This window comes from Bos grunniens, chromosome 1 (genome assembly GCF_055505025.1).
Source record: "Bos grunniens cultivar Pamir isolate PY7600 chromosome 1, Bosgru_T2T1.0, whole genome shotgun sequence".
Lineage (NCBI taxonomy): Eukaryota > Metazoa > Chordata > Mammalia > Artiodactyla > Bovidae > Bos > Bos grunniens.
The window spans coordinates 49,064,192-49,078,952 of record NC_141165.1 but is presented as its reverse complement, the minus strand read 5'-3'; the positions used below and the strand labels follow the sequence as shown (position 1 = coordinate 49,078,952).

At 41.6% G+C, this 14,761-nt stretch overlaps 1 protein-coding gene across 4 annotated transcripts in view; it reads right to left on the bottom strand.

Annotated features, from left to right (window-relative positions):
- IQCJ (IQ motif containing J) overlaps positions 1–14,761 on the bottom strand; it is an 850,319-nt gene that overhangs the window by 609,631 nt on the left and 225,927 nt on the right. The window contains exon 1 of one of the 4 annotated variants that reach the window (XM_086392309.1): positions 5,607–8,749. The exons of 2 other annotated variants lie outside the window; for them this stretch is intronic. In XM_086392309.1, the coding sequence (XP_086248435.1) occupies positions 5,607–5,615 (9 nt within the window). In that variant the 5' untranslated portion in view covers positions 5,616–8,749. Of the gene's footprint in view, positions 1–5,606; positions 8,750–14,761 lie in introns of those variants that run through there. One more of the 4 variants, XM_086392306.1, reaches the window with a different exon arrangement.

Sequence of the window (14,761 nt, the reverse complement as noted above, 5' to 3'; positions counted from 1 at the left end):
GTTTTAAGGGCAATTAAATATTTGCTTTGAGCTCCTCACATTACACTGCAAATCCGTAAAAAACCTACTATCATTTCTGTACCTAAAGCTTATTTAGCATTATGTCTTTGCCATTATTTCCCTTTCACTGAAAATTGGGTTTTCAATTATGCATCATAATCCTATATTATGTGAATTTTATTTGCAAAGAAATTTAATCTTTTTTTCTGTTTATGTAAAATCAATAACCTCTGTTCCTGTGGGAGGCAGTGGCTCAGGTCTTCTCTATGAGGAGATGTTTGCATCTCATGAGACAAAGTTAGCTCTTCTATCTCCCCCATGAACAAAAACCATCAGTGAGATAGGCTGGTCCTACTGGCCAGGATCAGGTGTATATGAAACCAAGACACCTTCTTTAAAAAAAGAAAAAAAAAGGCATAATAAAAATAATTCACTCAAACTGGCTGCTGGAAACTGTGTGGGTCCAAAATAGGTATTTTCACAGTTGAATTTAGAAAAAGGAACCTAAGTTCTATCAGAATGGTTGGTGTCTATAAACACAACTTCTGTCTTCTATACCTTAATCTTTTGTTCAAGGAATTAAGGCAGTGAATTAAATATTAGTCAAAACTTGAGAAGCGGAATAAGCAGTGCCTGAGATGAGACAAAAATAAAAGATTTGTATGTCATTTATTTGGGGGAATCAATGAGGAGGTCCGTCATGCACACAGCCAGTGGACCCTTGTTGTCTTCCCTTAACAAAAGCTTTCCCCTGTTCATTTCTGGCTGCCATACACTAGCCTCCTGGAACCCAGTTTAAACTGTTAAGTTGTCTTTGAGTACTCTCTTCCCTGAACCCCTTCCTTTAATTAATCCTGGAGTCCTGTTCACCTTTACTTCATATTTTCCAACATCTTTTCCATTCTTTACACACTGAGTTCAAGAATCCACTTCCTCTTGCCTGGAATAGCAAAAGACCCTTCTAACTGATCTCCCTGACTCCTGACCGCTCTCCATCTGGTGCAGTGTTGACACCAAGACCATAATCACTTTCATACAAGATCATTTACATCATGTCACTTTTCTGCTCCAAAACCTCCAGGGGAAAAACTTAAGCTCCGTGGCTACAGTTCTTTGATTCTGAGTGATTTTCCCAGGCCTATTTCCCATTAACTGCTTATATATCTTCCAAATTCCAGCCAAGTTGCTGGAATTCCCCTAAACACCCCAAATCACCTCATTCTGCCTCTTCCATAATGAAATAGTTTCTCAGCTCTACAAATTCCTACCCATCCTTCAACCCTAAAATCAAATACAACCTTTCTATATATACAAATCAACACTTCTGCTATTCCTTAGCTGGAGTACTGAAATTCCTCCAGCTCTGGGTCCACACTGTCCACAAAATCAGATCAGACTCTACAGGATCTTTCTGTGCCACAGCAAGGAGCTTGGGATTTATTCTCTAGGCTATAGAGAATCAATTAACAGTATTAAGCATTGGAATTATAAATCAGAGTTGCATCTAACTCAGATGATGCTCTGGCAGTGGAGAGACTGAACTGGATGGTAGATAAGACACTAGCGATAGATGGACCCATGAATCTCCCTGAAGGAAGGGAATGTTTTGGAGGGGAGGATCTGAGCAAAATTCTAAGTGTGTTGAATTTGAGGTTTGGAAGACCAGGGTGAGACAAGCAAAGCACATAGGGTATAGACTTAAGGAGGCACTCACTCTTAAGCCATGCCCTGCATTTGCATGACCCTGAAAGTGAACACTTCCTTAAATTCTTTGTCCTGTGTATCTAGCTTGCCTCACCCTGAATTTCAATGGTATATTCTGTATAGACATCACCCTGGCAGCCAAGGAGGTACACATCGCAGATCACCCTTCAAAAAAGAACTTGCTGTTCAACTACAAGAAGCACAGGTAGCTGACAGCCTCCAGCTAACAGAACATTCAGGAATGGCCTCAACTTTTGAGACACGGCCATGCCCTTCCTTCCCGGGAATCTCCAGTCAGTGGCTGAGCAGGTTAGGGGTACTCGGCCTGGCCATTTCTGTCCAGTGTGGGGTTCCTCTAATAGGTAGTCTTCCCTTTGGAGATCGTTCCTGGATTGGATGAGGCTGTGTCTGCACTGTGGTCTGAAGACTTTCCCTGCACAACTCTGCTTCCTTCCTCTTTATCTTTACCCTCCAGTAAAATACTTGCTCAGTAATTCTGTCTCAGCATTTGTTACCAAAGGACCTAAATGACACATCTAGTCAGCAACTGGTCACACCAGTCTGGATCTGGAGCTAAGATGAAGTGAAGGGGCTTTGAAATGCAGTGGTTAGAAGACTGGGCTCCAGAGTCTAGGTTCAGATCGCAGCTCACCCATTTCTGACCTTGTATAATCTTAGACAAGTTATAGAACTTCTCAGTACCTCAATTTCTTCATATATAGGATGAATATTTTAATTAGTCAATGAAGACTATATGAGATCCTCCATTTAAAGTATTAGCATAGTACCTGGCCCAGAGTAAATGTTCAAGAAATATTAACATTATTGCATAGATTTTGAAATGCTGTTTTATAGAGCTTGACAGAATAAAATAGAAGAAATATCCACTGGCTCAAAGAATTTTCCATAGGACATACTAAGGCTAGTAAAGAGTAATTTAAAATATTTCATACCCACCTCTGTAATTTTTTTTTCAATTTCTATTGCTGTTACTCCCAGTGTGGTCCCTCTTCCCCATATAATATCACCTTTGTTTCCTCCTGACATGATTTGCTTCCTCTCAGATTTCTTTTCCATCCATGCAAAATGCCTATTTCTGTCCTTTCTTTCAATTGCTGCTAATAACTGCCTTAAAAACTTGGTTGAGAATTCACCTTCTCCAGTTTCCTTGGCTTGTCTGCCCTATCCACCCCAACTGTGATCATTCCTCTCTACTTCAGACTCTAAGAATGGAAACATTTTGAAACTAGGTAGGGCAAAATATTCTCCAATTAGTAATAACAAAAGAGCAGGAAAGCATCTCCTCTTTCTTAAGACCTCCCACCCCCACCCACCCACTTACTCAAGGCCAGGTTATGATTTGGCAAAGGGATGCTCAATAAATGCTTACTTAAAGGATGGATGTTTCAGCCATGTTGCATGGTCAGTCCACAAATTATATTTTTATAGCTTCTTTCTATATGTGAACCTTAAAAAATGAAATGTGTCATAAGACAGTCTCAGTCATACAACAGAGAAATTATTGTATGAGGGAAGTGTTTTACTTCACTTTAGGTATTATAGGTAAGATAAATCTGTTTTATAAAATAAAGACCTGATCTATGATCCATCTAAAAGCGAGTAGGAAATCATAATTAGAGACAGATGGTGAATGTGGCATTCTTTCCTCTATTTGGTACACATAATATTCCCTTCAAAATGGCATTGTATGTTTTCCTGTTACCACACAGTGCCACACAAACTCAGAAAAATAAAACCTCTTTTTATGCCTATGAAACTCACTTCAAACAAAATAACCAACTTCAAAAGTAAGATGAAAGGGTTTTGTATTGCAGTTGAATGCAATGAATGTTTTTACATAGCTTAATATTTGTATATTACATTAATGCATATTGCAATACATACAAAAAAAGTACTAAATCTTCAGTCATCCTGTACATTCAATTTGAGACCTTCATCAAGTTACTCACAGAGACAAGATTTCTACATCAAACAGGTTACAATATTAGATGTATTTAAATATTGGAAATGAATAGTACTTAAAATCAATTACACACAGAACAATACACGAGTATAACATTAATAGGCAACACCGGTTTTTAATGGCTTCTAATATAATATGTTCCTTCAAGGAACCATTTGTACATAATGAAATGCATTTTTACTGTACTGTTTTGAGCAATTATGAATTGAACATGGCTGATAAAAATAAGTATTAAAATGTATGCAAAATTTTTGGAATTACATATAATCCTCTGTAAGTATACAGATCTATAAGTGATAAAACATTAGATCTCAAACACTAAAAAGTAACAATGATTTTCACACTAATTTTCAAGAATATACCTTTTCACTTTTACAATTCAGTAAACTATTTTACCAAAGTTAAAATTAATTTGTTCTATAATCAATATCATGAAGTAAAAGTAATTAATAACCAATATAAAATAATTAACCTGTTTACTACTTCATTTTATATATGGTAAGTAACTACAACAAGATGGCATTAACACTATCCTAACCTGTTATATTTAACAAGTTTATATTTAAGTTGTTTCCATTTGCAAATATCAATACCTACTGCACACTTAGAAACTCACTTGTGAAAATCTGCTTCATTTAATTTCTCAGAAAACTGCTAATTCAACCTACTTTTGTTTGTGAATTCTGAGTTGCTACATTATTTTCTCATCTTCACAACAATTAGTAATTATTGATCTCTCAAAAAGCAAGAACAGAATGCAAAGTAAAAGAATTATTACAATATGAAGACAAGAAAGCAAATCTTATTCTACAAGTGAGCAATACTCAAGAGAAGTTGTTTATCTTAAATGCATAGCACATTACAGTCCTAATTAGCTCACCACCACAGTGAGAAATATACATACACATTTTTCAAAACAAGTCTTTTAAATAAAGTACTGCAAGCATCTTTCTAGCTAAAGGATTTGAAATAGCAATTAAGTCTGAACCTTAAATCATCTGTCTCTATAACTAGAAGAGCAAGTCCCCAGGATGTAAATCTCACCCAATGAGACAAGGGATGCTGAATGTATTATTAATTGCTAATAATTTCTTAATTTTAGAAGCTAGCACCCAGTACTGGCAAAGAAATGATGTGATTTATGAGCCCACACTCTCATGCTGCTTTACTAGAGTTCAATAAACACACGCACATCCTAAATGTACAGTATGAATGCGATTTCTACAAGCCAGGAAACAGAGCAGGACTCGGCAATAGCAAATTTACCCCATCTACTTATTATTCCAGCACCAGTATTTAGAGTACCTAAAATGCCTGCTGAACACTGCAGCTCAGCATCCCCATGGGGTTACTCTGAAGCAGAACCACATCTCTTCCCCTCCGTGATTACTGAGTTTTAAGAAGGCAGGTAACATGGGGTAGAAATTTTCGTGCAGCAGCAAGACAACTCTCCAAATTTTCAAAAACCCAACACTCCCTGCCCCCCCCCCCACACACACACACTACCTTTTTTTAAGAAAGAAAGGAGGGTTTTTCAAAAAGGTGCCTAAAACATGCCATTTGCATAGGGATGAAAAACGTATTTTTCCTCTACTTGCTGCTGTGTGAGATGTTTACAGATCTGATTAGAAAACCTGGATGTACATAAAAAGTAGTGCTTTCAGTGAGATCCCTTTAGTGAAATCTGTCTGCAGACAAATGTGTCCATAAATAATACATATTTATGTCAACATGCCTACATTAACAAGGACACACACACACACACACACCTAGGCATTAATTAAGCTTACACTGTCCTCCAAGCCCCCTTTAACATTTAGCATGCATGTTATTCAGAAGACAGATTTAAAAAAAAAATAATAAGCAGCTGCATATAATGCATGCCAAAGTGGCATGTTAAGAGGAGCAAATACATTACCAGACGCATTTTGAAGTTTCTGGAACACCTGCAGGTAAAAGGAGCCTGTGAATCGGATGCTGGCACGCGGTTATTCCTCCAAATCCCAGAGCTCGGTGTGACTGTGGGGGAATGTGAGGCGAGTGTGAGGCTGGAAACCTTTGAGTTGAGCTCACTCTAGGCATCAGAAAGCCTCAAAGAGGGGAAAGAAAAAGGCAGCCCACAGACAGCTAGCTGAGAAACTTCTGGCACCTCTCCAGCTCAGGAATGAATTCTCTGTAATTTGGAGACGTATAGTGATGGAAATGAAGAGAAACTTGGATTTACGGGGGAATTTGCTCAGCCATGCAGAAATGGGCAGGTAGCCGTCTCGTAGCTCATTTTAAAACAGTCATTCAGGAGCAAGACTGAATCAAAAAATTAACAGGCACCCTTTCTCTGAAAAAATAAAAAGGCTACTCCTGCCAGCTTCCCAAGATGCCTTTACAAACTTCAAATGGATCATTCCATCAGCTATTTGTTGCACATTTTATTAATCCCAGTGCAGAGGTAAACTGGAAAATCTAATTCCTTTTATGTAGAAAACTGGATTTATTGCTTCTTTTTATAATGCACTTTAGTCATATGAACACATAGATTTACTTACAGAGTTCTCGTTTCTTGTGTAATACCACTACTGTTTGGTCCAGATAAAATGCTAAAAGGTTTGTTTGCAGCTTTTCAAGGAAGGGGAGAAAAATGTTTTAATACTCAAAAGCCGAGCTGAGTACAGATATTTAAATATAGAGTTTGAAGCAAAGAGAGTATAAAGGAAGCGCCCTGAGCCATTAAGTGCCACATAAGAGATACGGTTATACATGAGCATTGAGCAGGCAGGTGGCTCAAGTCTATAAATAAATACATAATTAAGGATGGGAAGAAAAGAGCTTTGGCAAATTAAGTTCTTAGAGACAATAGCTGTGATTTTGTTTAGGCTTACAAATAGGCTAATAATTCCTAGGAAGCACATGTGGGCTTCACCTTGTCTGAAGAACTCCTCAGCTCACGCATAGAGAGCAAGGTTGGAAGCGCTGCATGCTGGCAATCTATATTCAAATGTAATGAGGAGCAGGACGATATTACCATGAAGAATGTTGTCATATTACATTGTGCCTGTGTGGCTTAACTACTCATCCAACCTTGCAAATGGCCATTTGCCTGGACTCAATAGCAAATGTGCTGTTGATGGGAGGGTGGAGGTGGGAGGCCGGTTTTATTTGTTTTACTACCTGTGCACCTTTGAGAGGCTTGGGATAAAACGCATGGGCTGAACGTGGGAGTGTTTCTTTTCAAGGCCATGTTTATCTGTAATAAATTCAAAGTAGAATTAATGAGGACCAATTAAGCTATTTATTATTTTAACTCTTGAGGTCAAGGGCAGAACAGTGTTTATGTACACTGATAAGAGGGTCGATGGCAAGACAGCTGAAGATGGCCAGGCTCAATAAACACGTATTGACCAAGCAACTTTCCAGCCTCCTCACATCCCAGGGCCCAGTCCTTTCTGTCTAGGAGTTTTGTTTTCCTTATCTCTCCAATGCCATCTGTTTCATCTTTCCATTCAACAAATATGTAGTGAATGAGACACTCCACCTGGTGCTGCAGACACTTAAGACAAGGCCCCCCTCAAGATGCTTACCGTTGTCTGGCAGTACCACAATGGGTGTCAGGAAGGGATGAGCACAACCAAAGTACTTATCAGCACCTAGGCTCACCACCACCTCTTTTTCCCTTTGGGTGCACTTTTGACAAGGAGAGGCAAGCAGAGTTTGCGCGTGCATTTTGGAAAATCTCCCTAGGTGATTCTGATTGGTTCCTTCCTCCACCACACAGGAGTAAGGGTGATTCAACATGACTGTGACCAGCCCTCTAGTAACTGAGAGGAGAGCATCCCATCCACTGCTGTGACTCAAGCTGCAGAGCCACTCAAGCCAACCTACCCTCTGTGTCTGTTCATCCCACACTGCATTGGTGTGCCCTAGAGCCTGGATCTACAGGTTCTGAATGGATCTGGAAGCCAAAGCTACAGGCAAAAGAAAGAGCAGATATTCTGGTTCATTCATATCACCTCTCTGAGCCTCTATCTCCTTATCTGTAGAATGAGAGGGCAGGGCGGGCTTTGAGTCTGTGATTTCTCTGCCAAAACATATGTGCACCCTCTCTGAGGGAGTCAGTTCTATGCTACACTGGCACCTACACAACAGCAAGCCTGGTCAGAACTCAGAATTCTCCTTTCTACCAGCTCACTGCTTTAAAGTACCTACTCAGCAAATCGAATTTTGTGAGGGTGAAGCTTTAGCATAAGGAGCTAGGAAACCAGCATTGCACACGTCTCCTTCTCTACTTCTTCACAGGGGACCACTGAGGAACTCAGAATGTGGAAACAAGCACGCTATCCACTGGCTCCCTCCTTCCTCTGCTCCAGCAACTGCCTCAGCTCCAGTCCCAGAGGACCCCCTAGTAAGTGACTTACTGGAACCTTCAGGTAGAGTGGTCACACAGCCAGAAGCCAGGCTGTCACCCAGTGCCATCCCCCACTATGGCCAATTCCCTTCTAATGAGTGTGAGGACCTGGAAGGGTGGACTTGCGCCTTCCAGAACAGCTCCTCCAGGTTCTGCTGCTAATTTCTGATGGTGGAGGGGAGTCCAGGCCACTCCTCAGAGATGTAGGAGGAGAACAGCCACACCGTCCTCAGATGGCCAGCCTGCCTGCCCGCCCCACCCCTCCCTCAGCACAAGCTCATTCTGTTCCACAAGCCCACCCACGGTGACAATAAGAATAGCTCAGCGGGGAGGGCTCACCTGGCCTCCTCTCCACATGACTGCTCTGCATTCACTCAGGAAGAAAACCATCCTGGCAGGTATTTTGAAGACAAAGCTCCTGTGACCAACTAAAATATAAATCTCTTCATGCAACAATTCTACTAAAAATTAAATGATTTCTCTCTCGTCTAGTTCTCTAGTTAAGAAGATCAGAAAAGCTTGTCCTTGATGCACAAAGAGAAGGAATAACACCAATGTTCAAAGGTGGTGGCACTGCAGAAATGCTGGAGACACGTGCTTGAGTTTGAAGACAAGATTCTCTACCCAGTGGGTCTTCAGGTAAGCCATTTAAATTTCCTCAGACTGCTTCCTCCTTTGTAAAAGAAAAAATACTGACCTTATCAAGTTATTCTGAGAATCAAAAATCTTAAAAATTCCTGATACATCAAGAAATAATTATTCTCATTATAATAATGAAAAGTGTTGAATCATCATCAAGACACCATTCACCTGTGGAAACAGGCAATGTCTTAGTCATCTGCCTTCTCCCTAGTATGTACGCCATGTGCCTCCACGGCATTACACAAGTTTGTTCGTTTTTAGCATCTGCCTCTCCCATATTCCCAGCTAGGTGCCAGGGACATGGCAATGGACAAGACACAGGTGGCTCCTTGCCCTCATTTGACTCACAGTCCAGTGAGGGAGATGAAAATTAAGTGTTGCAGTCCATGGGATCGCAAAGAGTCAGACATGACTGAGTGTCTAACGCTTTCAAGCGTTTTGAAAATAATACTTCAGGAATTCCTTGGCAGTCCAACGGTTAGGACTCCAGGCTTTCATTACCAAGGGGCCGGGTTCAATCCCTGGTCAGTGAACTAAAACCTTGGAAGCCTCAAGGTACAGCCAATTCAAAAAAAAAAAAATGGGGGACATCTTATGTCCTTTATGCTGAAGCTGAAGCTCCAATACTTTGGCCACCTGATGCGAAGAGCCAACTCAATGGAAAAGACCCTGATGCTGGGAAAGATTGAAGGCAGTAAGAGAAGGAGACGACAGAAGATGAGATGGCTGGTTGGCATCACCAACTCAATGAACAAGAGTCTGAACAAACTCCGGGAGATGGTGAAGGACAGGGAAGCCTGGCATGCTACAGTCCATGGGGTCACAAAGAGTTGGACATGACTGAGTGACTGAACAACAAAATATATAAGTTCAATACATAAGTTAAGTGCTTACTGAAATACATGTTTCAGTCTTCCATAACAAACTACCATAGACGGGGTGGCTTAAACAACAGATCCAGAGACTGGGAAGTCTGATATCAAGGTGCCTAAAGGTTCAGTTCCTGGTGAGAGACCCCTTCAGGGCTTGTAGATACTCTCTCGCTGTATCCTGGTGTCACTTCCTGTTTGTACAAGGGCACCATTCTTGTCGTGGGGGTCCCACCCTCATGGCTCATCTAAACCTAATCACTTGTCAAGAGTCCCACCTCTAAATACCATCATGTTGAGGGCTGGGACTTCAGTGTATGAATTTTGAAAAGGCACATTCAATCCATAAAAATACACAAAGGAATTAACTAACTTGTTAATGATAATCTTTTTAGTTTGTAACAGCCCAAACAATGTCAAGAACGCAAATGAAAGAATCTGTGTGAGTGCTTCCAATAATCATCTACAAACTGGGGTCTCAGGGCTAGGTGGGCTGGCCCTCATCAAGTGGCAGGTTTTCCCCCCGAGACCCACCAGACTGGCTAGTCCGGCTGACCCTTTGATCTGTCCTCATGGGCCCTCTCATCCCACCAGCAAAACGCTCTGATTCCTGGCCTCACTGTTCTACATCCAAGCTGTCAGAAATGCAATAACGTTTTTTTAAAGAGCAACCAGGATTTTAATTAAAGTTCCAGGGATCCAGCCAAGGATATTTTTTCTAAAAGAGAAGCAATATCTGTTTTTGGAGACAGAACATTTCATAACAGAGATCTCATATATTTCAATGAATGATAGTGACATGTACTATACCCACACAGGAACCAGACTATGGATTGTCATGTGTGTGCATGTGTGCATGTGTGTGCATGTTTTTTAATGCTCATCCTGCCTAATGAGGATAAAGTCAGGGAGACAAATGCACCCCAGTTGCTTAAACCGTTCAGATACTTAAGGCAGACAGTTAATGGAACAACATTAGAGCTTGTGTCTTAAGGGCAGGAGACTACCTTTTGTTCTCCCTGATGATTCCCTTTGATTTAAAAGGCTTTGGCTACAAGACTCCTGGCAAACAGCATTAGGTAAGAATTCGGCTTCTGCAAGTGCTGGTCAGCAGATGTCTAAGTAGAGCTGATACAGGCAGAGACCACGTGGGGTTCTGCAGTTCCACACAACTCATGCTCAGTTGCAAAGGAATTTAAAGTAGAATGAGGCCCCAGTGTCACAGCTGTTGAGTTTGGCAAGATTATTCTACCTATGAGTTTTGCCTTGTAAATCCATGTTTGCTGCTTGGAAAGTTTCTAATAATCTCCCCTCAAAAATCTCTAATAACCTCCAGAAAATCTCTAATAATCAAGACAGTCAGGGGCTATAGAAAGTGAGCTCCAAAGCCACACAGCTTCCTCCATGAACCTGAAAAGGCTCATGTGTGGGAAGGGAGTGCACCCGCGTCCATCTTAGGCCCATCTGGGGTCCTTAGATACTGTGAAACTGAGGCGTAAGTGGAACGCCTGTTAGGAGCTGGCAGGCCACCTCAGGCAGAAGGGCCAGAGGCTTAGAAGCTTCTGGTATCTGCTCATCCCCAGAGATGTGGCACTGCCATGGGGCCAGCAACCACAGATGGTGCTCTACATAGACAGGGAGGGGCAGACGCCATGGGTCTGCAGGGGGTCTCAGCCAAGATGCTGACTGAGCACCATTACTAAGCCTATGGACATGGAACAGGAAGCTGGAGGGCAGATGGTATTAGCCCCTTTCCTAAACTTATGGTTTTATTTCTTTGGATGCAAATGACAAAGAATAAGGAGGTAATTTTATGAAAGGGTAACAGACGGTGCCATGCTAGACAGACATCTCAACCCTAAACACTTACTCACATAAGAAAACATTAATGTGATTTCCCCACCTCTGGTAAACTAGCAACAATTAGGCTAAATTACCCCCAACCTAGCTTTTTACATCAATTTCAGCAGGTGATAATTGCTATAAACTCACAAGATAATGTAACAGACACACATATAATTCTTTATCATTCTCTATTTTGCTGTAAGGCAAATACATTGTATTCTTTAAGTGACAACAGCAAGTGACAATATTTTCAAGCCCTGAAAGGCTAGCCAGTGGAAGAAAACGAGAACAATGTGTAAGCACCATCCACAGAAATCCAAGGTATGGAAAGTGCCTAGGAATTAATTGTCTGACTCTTTGTGACCCCAGGGACTGTAGCCCGCCGGCTCCTCTGTCCATGGAATTCTCCAGGCAAGAATACTGGAGTGGGTTGCCATTCCCTTCTCCAGGGGCTCTTCCAGACCCAAGGATCAAACCCAAGTGTCCCACATTGCAGGCAGATTCTTTACCCTCTGAGCCACCAGGGAAACCCATACACATACAGGAGTCAGTTACCACTCAGAATGGGGTGGGGGTGGATGTAGAGAATTGCTTTACAATGTCGTGCTGTACAGAGCATGGGGCGTTTCCACAGCAGGCACACTTGATCCTCACTCCAAAGGAAATGGGTCCAAGCAGGGGACAGCACTGGACCAGGAGTCAGAAGACCCAGGGTTGCAGTTGCTGCTCCATCACCAGCTCTGTGATTTCAGCCCCAGACCTCTCATTAGTGCAGTGGGGATTATGTATGCCCTGCCTACTTTGCAGTATTGAGATATGGAGAGATAACACTATTATACTAATTTGTATACTGACTGAAAACAGTATGCAAATGTACTGTAGTCTTACTGACCTACCTCAGCCCAGATCATCACCAGTAAATCATTACTATTCCATCCACGTAAGTTTAAGCAAAGGGAGAAAGTGCCTCTAAGAACCTGAAGAGGGAGTCAGCGTATGGAGGATTAAGCCATAGCAAAGAGAGACAAGAAAAATCAAACTTCCCCCTTGTTAAACAGTCCAGCCCAGTCAGGGGCAGTGCAACTTCAATTAAGTGCCAGGCTTCCAGACAGCCTCGTAGATTGACTATCAAAATTCCTGCTCAACTGAACTGAAACCCTGCAAAGTGGCCACCACGAAGACTCACCCAGGAATTCCTCATGTAAACAGTAGTCGATGTCAATTAACCTTTGTGAACAGGAAAAATAAATGGTAAGGTTGAGGAATTAACAAGGAGATAAACACAGATGCCAGACACAAACAAGATGTTACTGTAAATGCTACAATCACATGGTGGTTAATTTTAGTATACTCGAAATGGCTCTCGTGATAAAAGATCTTTGCTAAAACTGGAAGGGCATTAAAAATAGGGGCTGAGTCTAATCTCTGTTTTCCCCTGTAGCACTCTGATTAGGCCCACATCTGCAGTGGCAGTGCAAATATTTATTGATGATACCATATTGGTGCCCTTCTGAATGAATGCTTGAAGAATCAGTAAATATATTGCATTCAGCTGTGTATCATTCAACTTCCTTAATTGAAGATTCAAGCAAAATTAATTAAATCCATAAGTTATGAAGACATCCTTTCCCCCAAGGGGAAAAAAAGATTCACGGAGCGTAGAACAGAGTGACAACATCACTTGAGCCCAGTGGCTGGCAGCTCCATAGCAACGATGCAGCTGGAAGCTGCCACCCCCACCCCTCGGCCGCCCCTTCTCTTCACATCTCCACATCCCACGTCCATCCAGCAGCACGTGGGGCCTCACAGACATGTGTGTCAACAACCCAGAGACAAGTTCGAGCTCTGTTCAGACCACCCCTGACCCATGGCCCAAAACACCTCCCCTGCACACCTCCTGGGCTTAGATATGTACGTGCTAGTTACGCAGTCCTGCCCTTAAGATAGTGGACCAAATGCAGAGGTCAGTAACTACTAGAACTCCTACCTTCCCTCACATTTTTGACAATATAATGTTGACAAAGTTTATATGCATTTTGTGAATTTAAGATTGATTTCTTTTAATCTGTTTTATTTTCCCCCTTAGATGATAAATTCTTAAATTTAAGGAACACAATCTTTTAGAGCTGTTTGGCACCCTGGAGAGAGCTCTTCATTCACACAGTTCTTCAACAAATATTTTACTGAATGCCAAATAAATAAAAGTTTGGTGATTGTGTTATAAAGGGAAGTAGAGCAAGATAAGAGGGGAAAAGAGCAGTGGACGAGAGGAAATGTCATTTTACTTAGTGGCCAGCGAGGCCTCACTGATAAGGTCACATTTGGGCTGAACTGAGGATGGAGGGTGCAAGTCACGTGAATTTCTGAGAAAAGAGTTTTCAAGCCGAAGAAACAGTAAGTCCTGAATGTTCGGTGTTTGGGAAAGAGCAAGGAGGGCAGCATGGCAAATTCTTTCATTTTATAAAAGAAGAAATTGGAGCCTAATTTTGGCAGACACAAATGTTCCCATTAAGTTAATATTAGCTGCCATAACAAAATGACCAAATACTTCAACTCAAGAGAAGTGTGTCTTTGTTTACAGAAAAAAAAAAAAAAAAAGCAGAGGACTCCTCCAAGCAGTGATTCAGAGACCCAGCCTCCTTCCATACTGTGTCTTTACCATCTTCAATGCCAGGCACACATCAGATGTTAATCTCTGGTGTCTGTTAGGGAGAGATTATAGAGGATCACATATAGGAGGCTGGTAAGAGGCCAACCTAGAAATGGCACACAGCAATCCCACAAACACTCATCCTCTATCATTTTGTTACTTGACAAGCACCTATCACAAAAGAGACTGGAAGATACAGTCTAGCAGGAAGATGAGGAAAAAGGATTTGGTAAGCAGCTAGCCAGGCCTTCCTCCTAGCCCCTTGCTTTCTTCCTTTGCAAACGTGTGCATGAAAATACACATGTGTGCATGAAAACAATGTTCTCTACAAAGTGAATAATTGGTGCTAATGATAATATGAGACAGGAGATAAAAGAATTTCTAGTTATCTGCTACCAGCCAGAACACTTTCCATTGTCAAGTAGTTTAATCTTACTGAGATGAGAACACTGGAGAGAGAGACACAGAACAGAGTGAAGGATCAGGTGGAGACATGTTGTGACGAGGACGGAAGAGATTGCACAGACAGAAAAATCTTATCATTAATACACTCACCTCCACGGCTTCATGAGATTTAGTTGCAATTTAACCACCAGTTGTCTCTGAATTTTCTCACTCTGTCACTCATATCAGCAAGACTGTTGTGAGGATTATGCAGAGATTACATA